General features: G+C 45.2%; 1 protein-coding gene across 1 annotated transcript; it reads left to right on the forward strand.

Annotated features, from left to right (window-relative positions):
• The first annotated feature begins 6,096 nt into the window (after positions 1–6,096).
• On the forward strand, positions 6,097–6,476 carry LOC309810332 (cytochrome c oxidase subunit 6C-like). The gene has a single exon (XM_082632298.1). It carries the CDS (start codon positions 6,143–6,145, stop codon positions 6,365–6,367), a length of 225 nt encoding a protein of 74 aa, XP_082488424.1. The 5' UTR covers positions 6,097–6,142; the 3' UTR covers positions 6,368–6,476.
• The last annotated feature ends 806 nt before the right edge of the window (positions 6,477–7,282 follow it).

Consider the following 7,282-nt stretch of genomic DNA (forward strand, 5'->3'; position numbering starts at 1 on the left):
TGTCACAGTCTCCTGACAGGTCTCCTTTCTCCCCATCCATCTACTTCCACTGGGCACCAACGTGATCTTTTCAAACATGAGTCAGATTCTGTGTCCCGCTTGGTTCAGTAGCTCCCTGCTCTGCTCGGAATGAAATCCCATGTCCACCCTCCTTGGAACCCACAGGAGCTGGCCCTGGCTGCTTCTCCCCCCAACCCCTTCCTTTCTTGTTCCCAGCACTTGCCCCCAGCCATACTGGTCTTTGCTGTTCCGCCAAAGCATCAAACACGCTCCACTTTGGAGCCTGGCACCTTTCCCTGGACACAGGCTGGGGCCCCTTCCCATCACTCACTGCTCCGTCCAGAGTCCGCTCAGCAGCAAGGCCTCCTCTGGCCGCTTTGTTTAAATTGCACTCCATCATTTTTCAGCCCTTTGCTCTATTTTTGTTTTTCTCACAGTCCCTATTATGACCTGCATTACAGCAATATAGATTTTTATTAATTATCTGTCACCCTCACCATGATGGAAGCTCCAGGAAGGCGGACCCTTCATCTGTTTTCTTCTGTGTGTCTGGCACTTAGTGAGCTCTCAAAACTATTTGTTGTACACCATGCTTTTATGACTAGGAAACTACCAGATTGTGGTCGATTTTTATAAACTGTCGAATTTTATTCACTCAAGCTTTATTGATTAAAAAATGTAATTTATGTTCGTAAGTGAGATAGAGCCATATTTTTCTCTGTGTGGGTGGTACACCATCTCTTCCAGGTTTTAGAATCAGGGTTTAGACTCCGTTCATAATTTTGGAAGATTTCTATCTTTTCTTCTAGCTTCTAGATCACTTTTTAAAATTGTTTTAGGAATTTGTGATTCATTAAAAGAATGGGATGATTGTAAAAAAACAAAACCAAAAAAAAACTATTTGTTGTATAAATGGATGAGTAAACGTTAAACAAAGAAACAGATCAACATGCAGACAAAGAAGTTCACCCTCACCTATAGGGTGGGCAGCATGCAATCCACGGATGGGCTGAACAGAACACAAAGGTGGAGGAAGGGTGAATCTGCTCTCTGCTTGAGCTGGGACATCACTTTCTCCTGCCTTCAGACCTCAGTGCTCCTGATTCTCCAGCCTTTGAACTCAGACCAGACCTTACACTATTGGCTAACCTGGTTCTCAGGCCTCCAAGCTTGGATGGAACTACACCACCTGCTTTCCTGGACTTCCAGCTTGCAGAAGACAGATGGTGAAACCTCTCAGACTCCATAATCACTGAGCCAATTCCTCATAATAAATCACTTTCTATTTCTATATATAACTATATGCATCCTAGTGGTTCTGTTTCTATGGAGAACCCTGACTAATATGGTGACTCTATGTCCTAATTTGCTTGGGACAGTCCCAGTTGATGCCTGTGGTCCCAGCATCAATATGAACAGCATCCCTTTTCTCTCGCAAAGGTTTCCTGGTTGGATGATAAATAGATGGTTCTCCAACACTTGATGAAAGTGGAATTACAAACTAATGGGGAAAGTGCCAAATTGTTCAACAAATGGTACTGAAATAACTGGTTTTCCATATTAAAAACAACAACAACTACTACTACTTAAAAACCCTCACCACACAGAAAGGTAGATTCCAGATGAATTAAAGACCTAAATGTGAAAAAAAAATTTTAATTATTTGAATTAAAAATAGGAGACTTTCAGGAACAGTTCTTGGAACTTTCTGAGATGTTGTTTCCGGGTTATAGTCCTCAAATTTGGCTCAAATAAAATTTTCCACTTCTTTCATTAAAAAAAAAAAGGAGACCATCTTTATACTCTCAGGGAAAGGAAGGATTTCTTAACACAAAAGACATATACTGTTTCTTAAAAAAATATAGATTGATTTGTTTTCATCAAAAGAAAAAGTAAATTATAATATTTTAAGATGAGTAACAGTTGTTTCTCCATGGAGAGAGGCATGATACCATTTGCAGTCTTTCACCAAATTATGTTTATCTGGCTTAATGACAGCTAGCTTGAACCATAGGTCAGATTTCCAAATCTGGTGATTTCATTTCATATTCTTTATTTCTGTTAAGTCATGATAACTTAAAGGTCATAAGGTATAGTAGCAAGTGTTTGGTGATCCTGGCAGATAATTATGGTTATTCAAATTTCTCACTAAAGACTGCTTTCCGCACTCACTCAGATATGAGGTTGACAAGTGCATGGTCCTTAAACCTGGGAGTTGAGTACAGCAACATGGGAGAGAGCAGTGAACGTATTTCTAGTCCACTCTGGCTTTGGGAGGAATTTCCTTAGATTCTTCTGTAGCATTTGGATGTGGTTTGCGCATATGCCTAGTAACACACCATTAGTTCCTGTCTCCACCGTGAATGAACAAAATCATCATGCACAGGGAATAAGCTAAACACAACTATTGAATTATTGTTCCACGAACAGGTCTTCTTTTTTTTTTTTTTTTTTTTTCCGTACGCGGGCCTCTCACTGTTGTGGCCTCTCCCGTTGCGGAGCACAGGCTCCGGATGCGCAGGCTCAGCGGCCATGGCTCACGGGCCCAGCCGCTCCGCGGCATATGGGATCCTCCCAGACCGGAGCACGAACCCGTATCCCCTGCATCGGCAGGCGGACTCCCAACCACTGCGCCACCAGGGAGGCCCCGAACAGGTCTTCTTAACCAAACAACAAAAGAGCATGGTATTAAAGCCCTGGAGTGATAGATTCTGGATATTCAAAATATTTGTACACCTGAGATATTCCACTTGTGCCTCAAGGCCATAGAAATGGGCCTTCTCAGCATTTTGAAGAAATGTTTTAATCTTCTCTCTCATTTCAAAAACTCATGCAAGCACTCTTAGCAGCCGATATTTGTCAGTGTGGAAATGCAGAATCATGTATTCACTCCCATTTCTTTGGCCAGGATGCTAAAATGATAGCTCCTGGGGGTAGCCGGCAATCCTCAGTGTTCTTTGTCCTGTAGCTGCATCACTCCAATCCCTGCCTCTGTCTTCACACGGCCCTCTTCCTGTTTGTGTGTCTGTCTCTTCTCCTTTTATAAGGACACAAGTCATTGGATTAGGACCCACCCTAATCCACTATAACCTCATTTTAACTAATTACTAATAATATCTGCAAAGGCCCTATTTCTAAATGGGTCACTTTTGCAAGTACCAGGGTTAGCACCTCCACATATCTTTTGGGGGGCACAATTCAACCCATACAGAAGGCTTGCCTGCTCCTTAGACACACAGAAAGAGCAGTGAGTTCTGGAGTCTGAAAGTGGTGTCAAGAGTAAAAGGTACCCACTAGGGGTTGTTGACATGCAAGGGCTTGTAGCTCAGAGGCAAAACCTTCTGGCTACAGATCAAGAGGTCACTGGTTCAAATTCACATCCACCTTATTTATTCCCTACTGTTCCTCACAAAGATGTCTGAGAAAGTGAACATGACCTCAGAGGAAGAAAATAAAAATCTGCTCAGATAACACCGATACACTGCAGTTGTAAAATGTCAAAACAATCCTCTTAGAGAAACGCTCTTCTCTAAAATCAGAGACAATCAGAAACTGCTGTGTGGAATTTTATCAGTAAGAATGAAACTGCCCACTTTTTCCGGAGCTGATATTATTCACCCAGTATCCCCAGAGCCCAGCAGTTTCCAGCTCATGGCAAGTGCTCAGAAACATTTGTTTCACATGTGTGTGCCCATTTATTCTCCCCAAAGAGCACTGAAATCTCAGCTTCTGCTGAGGGCACCACAGTGCCCAGCACACAGTAGGACCCTGAGAAATGGAAGTTGAATAAAAGCTCCAAGAAACCTCCAAAGTCAAGGACGTGGCTGCATCTCTAGAGAACTCCAGGCTTCCTTGTTCCAACCTGGATACTCTCCTTTGTGGGGCCGAAGATACCCTCTCATCCTCTGTTTCCTCATCTGTGATATAGGAGTAATAACACAACCCCCTGGGGCTGGATTTTTCTGAGGCAAACTGGGATCTTCAGCTCGAATTGTGCTGCTCTGGATGGAAGAGGTGGGTCTGCTCCTTGACTTGCTTGAACAAGTTTTACCCATATTGGGAGGGGGGCAGAAGCTTCTTAAGATTTAGCTTCCTAAATGGGAAACTGTCCTAACCCAGGACAAAGAAGACCACCCTCGGGGTTCCCGGCAGGCACTGGGAGGGAAGGGAGAGGGTCTCAGGACACCCGTCTTTGGTGGAGTGGAGGCACCAGTGCTCGGTAAACACACAGAAGAAACAATGGTGAACAGGTGCCCTGGGTGTGACTGCGAGTGTGAAAGGGCCTGGTCACAGATGTGTGGATCTAGAGCAGTGGTTCTCAAAGCATGGCCCCGGACCAGCAGCATCAGCATCACCTGAGAACTTGCTAATCAGAAACTTTCAGGGGGGAGCCCAGTCATCTTTGTTTTAACAAGCCCTCCAGATGATTCTGATGCACCCTAAAATTAAGAACCACGGGTCTAGAACAGAGTTCAGAGGGTGAGCAGTCTGATCGTGGTCCTTGGTTTTCATCCTGCCTCTTCCCACCAGCTCCGGCTGACCCTGGGGCAAGTGATAGAATTCCCAACCCATCCCCTTCTTGGGTGTTTCAGTACCTAAGTCTTCCTGCAGGTGGCGCAGAAGAAGCCGATGTAGATCTGTGGCAGGTGTTCCTCAAAGTGGGGTCTCCCAACCTTCTGTAAGGAGCTTGTTCCTAACCCAAGACTGCATCTGCATGTTTGACAAGCTCCCAAGATGATTCCTAAGCACAGGAAATCTGAGGACTGGCCCAAAGGGTGCAGTCCATGCACCAACTCAAACCCTAGTGTCCCCATTAGCTTTTCCTTGTTGTTCTTGAGCTGCATGGCACTCTGCTCTGCTAAGCCCACATTCTAGTCCCCTTGATGGTCCCGAGTAATTTCTTCAGAGGCTCCCATTATGTAGTCTTTACATTTTCTGATGGATGGAAGATACGGACAAGAGGAAGATGAGAGAGTCATTGGTTTAATTACAGGGTCCTGAACCCAAAGTCAGGAGGCTGGATTCAGGTCCTGAGCCCATCTGTAAGGATCTGTGTGTGCTTGAGCAGACCAGTAATCCTGAATCTCTGTTTTCAGATCCCATTGTGAAGGGCACAGACTAGCGACCCTGAAGTCTCTTCATGCTATAAATATCTGTGTCAGTGCTTTTCCAGAAAGAGCAGGGAGGTGGCTACAGGGATGGGGAAACTATTGCTTATTTTGCATCAAGGAAATAAAATTAAAGTGAGGCCAGCTTGGCAGCTTTCAGCAGGCCCAGCGTGATGAATATCTGTGGCAAAAATTTATAGGAATGTTGGGCATGGCTGCACAGGTATAAGGTAGTACTAAGGCCTATACCTATGTCAGGGGGTATAGCTCAGGGGTAGAGCATTTGACTGCAGATCAAGAGGTCCCTGGTTCAAATCCAGGTGCCCCCTGCTGTCTTTCACTTTTGCTAGTTGGAGCTGGTGTTGAAGGTTCTGCTCCTTTTCCTAATCCCGGGCCTCAGTATACCAAGCCTTCTCAAATCTGGGAAAAAGTCCAGGGTAACTTAAAACCCTGTCACTGAGCACTACAACCCCAGAGTGATAAGTTCCTCCAACTCTGACTTTTTAATTTCACTTACCACAGGTCTTGTTCTACATAGGCTTGTTTCTACATGTTTTCATTGCCCTAAATCAGTGCTGTGCTGGTTAGTGTTTAACAACCAGCTCTTGGGGTTGTTGTTACAAAGCTCTGATTTGTGTTTTCCAATTTCATGGTGTAAATAATCTCACCGTATCCAATGTCAAGCCACAAACATAAGATCACTGATCACGGAGTTGGGAAGACATGCTAACAAGTGACTCTCTGGTGCAAGCCAGCTTGAACACACCACTGTCCCTAATCCATCTTCTCTACAGTGGCATGGGCTCTGTGACCCGCCCCCTCACTCTATCCTCACGACACTTACAGACATCAGAGCAGTGGATGTTATGGAATCATCCATTTACTTAAGACATATTTGAGTCCTAATCAATGCCAGACACAGGAAAGACAGAGCTCAGCAAGAACTGTTTGTGGTGAGCAAAGGAGTCAAATTAAGAAATGGGGTCCATTTCTCCAAGGACGTCGTTGTTGAGCTGTCAAGGAGAAAAACTACCATGGCTTCCAGTTCTTTGACAAAACCTCAGATGCGTGGCCTTCTGGCCAAGCGTTTGCGATTTCATATTGTTGGAGCATTCGTTGTCTCCTTGGGAGTTGCAGCTTTCTATAAGTTTGCTGTGGCTGAACCAAGAAAGAAGGCATATGCAGATTTCTACAGAAATTATGATTCCATAAAAGATTTTGAGATGAGGAAGGCTGGTATCTTTCAGAGTGCAAAGTGATTTTGGAATATAAAGAATTTCTTTGGGTTGAGTTCCATGGAAGTTTGTCAATTACCTGTGTTCCTGAACTATGAACTACTAATATCTGGGGTAAGGAATAGTTTCTCATGATAAATAAACGATTAACAAAAAAAAGGAAAAAAGAAATGGTTAGGGGCTTCCCTGGTGGTGCAGTGGTTAGGAATCCACCTGCCAATGCAGGGGACACTGGTTCGAGCCCTGGTCCGGGAAGATCCCACATGCTGTGGAGCAACTAAGCCCGTGTGCCACAACTAGTGAGACTGTGCTCTGTAGCTGGCAAGCCACACGCCTAGAGCCCGTGCTCCACAACAAGAGAGGCCACCGCAATGAGAAGCCCGCCCACCGCAACGAAAAATAGCCACTCCCGCAACTAGAGAAAGTCCCCGCCCAGCAACAAAGACCCAACGCAGCCATAAATAACTCATAAACAAATGGTCAAATGAACGATAAGAATAGCTAGACAAAAGAAGTGTGCTAATCCCTTAAGGGATTTTAAAGTTTAGGGATTGAGACTGAGGGTGGCACGTTGGCACGAGCTGGAAGAAGGGACACCTATAAGGAGGAAGCTGACCTCAGCAAGATGATAGGACATAGGCCCAAAGCACAGGTAAGGCGCTTACCAAGGGGCTCTGTGGCCTTTAGGAATCCTGAGATCAGATGTTGAATTTTAAACTGTCCTTTTCCATGGCGTGAAACCTTGCGATATCTTCAGATCCTCAGGACAGTGGGCTACACAGACACAGGTCCTGTGTCAGTGATTCCATGGGTGTGGAGGAGGGGGCTTTGCCCAGGTATGGGGCTGGGCAGGGACTGAGAGTGGTCTCCCGCGGCCTCTCCCTGGAGGCCAGGCCAAGATTGTCAACACTGTATCCCAAAGTTCTGGGAGGTGGTCAG

The sequence above is a fragment of the Mesoplodon mirus genome (assembly GCF_964341445.2).
Source record: "Mesoplodon mirus genome assembly, chromosome: 9".
In the NCBI taxonomy this organism is placed as follows: domain Eukaryota; kingdom Metazoa; phylum Chordata; class Mammalia; order Artiodactyla; family Ziphiidae; genus Mesoplodon; species Mesoplodon mirus.

Coding starts and splice junctions, on each gene's coding strand:
- LOC309810332 (XM_082632298.1), top strand. CDS start 6,143: ATGGCTTCCAGTTCTTTGACAAAACCTCAGATGCGTGGCCTTCTGGCC.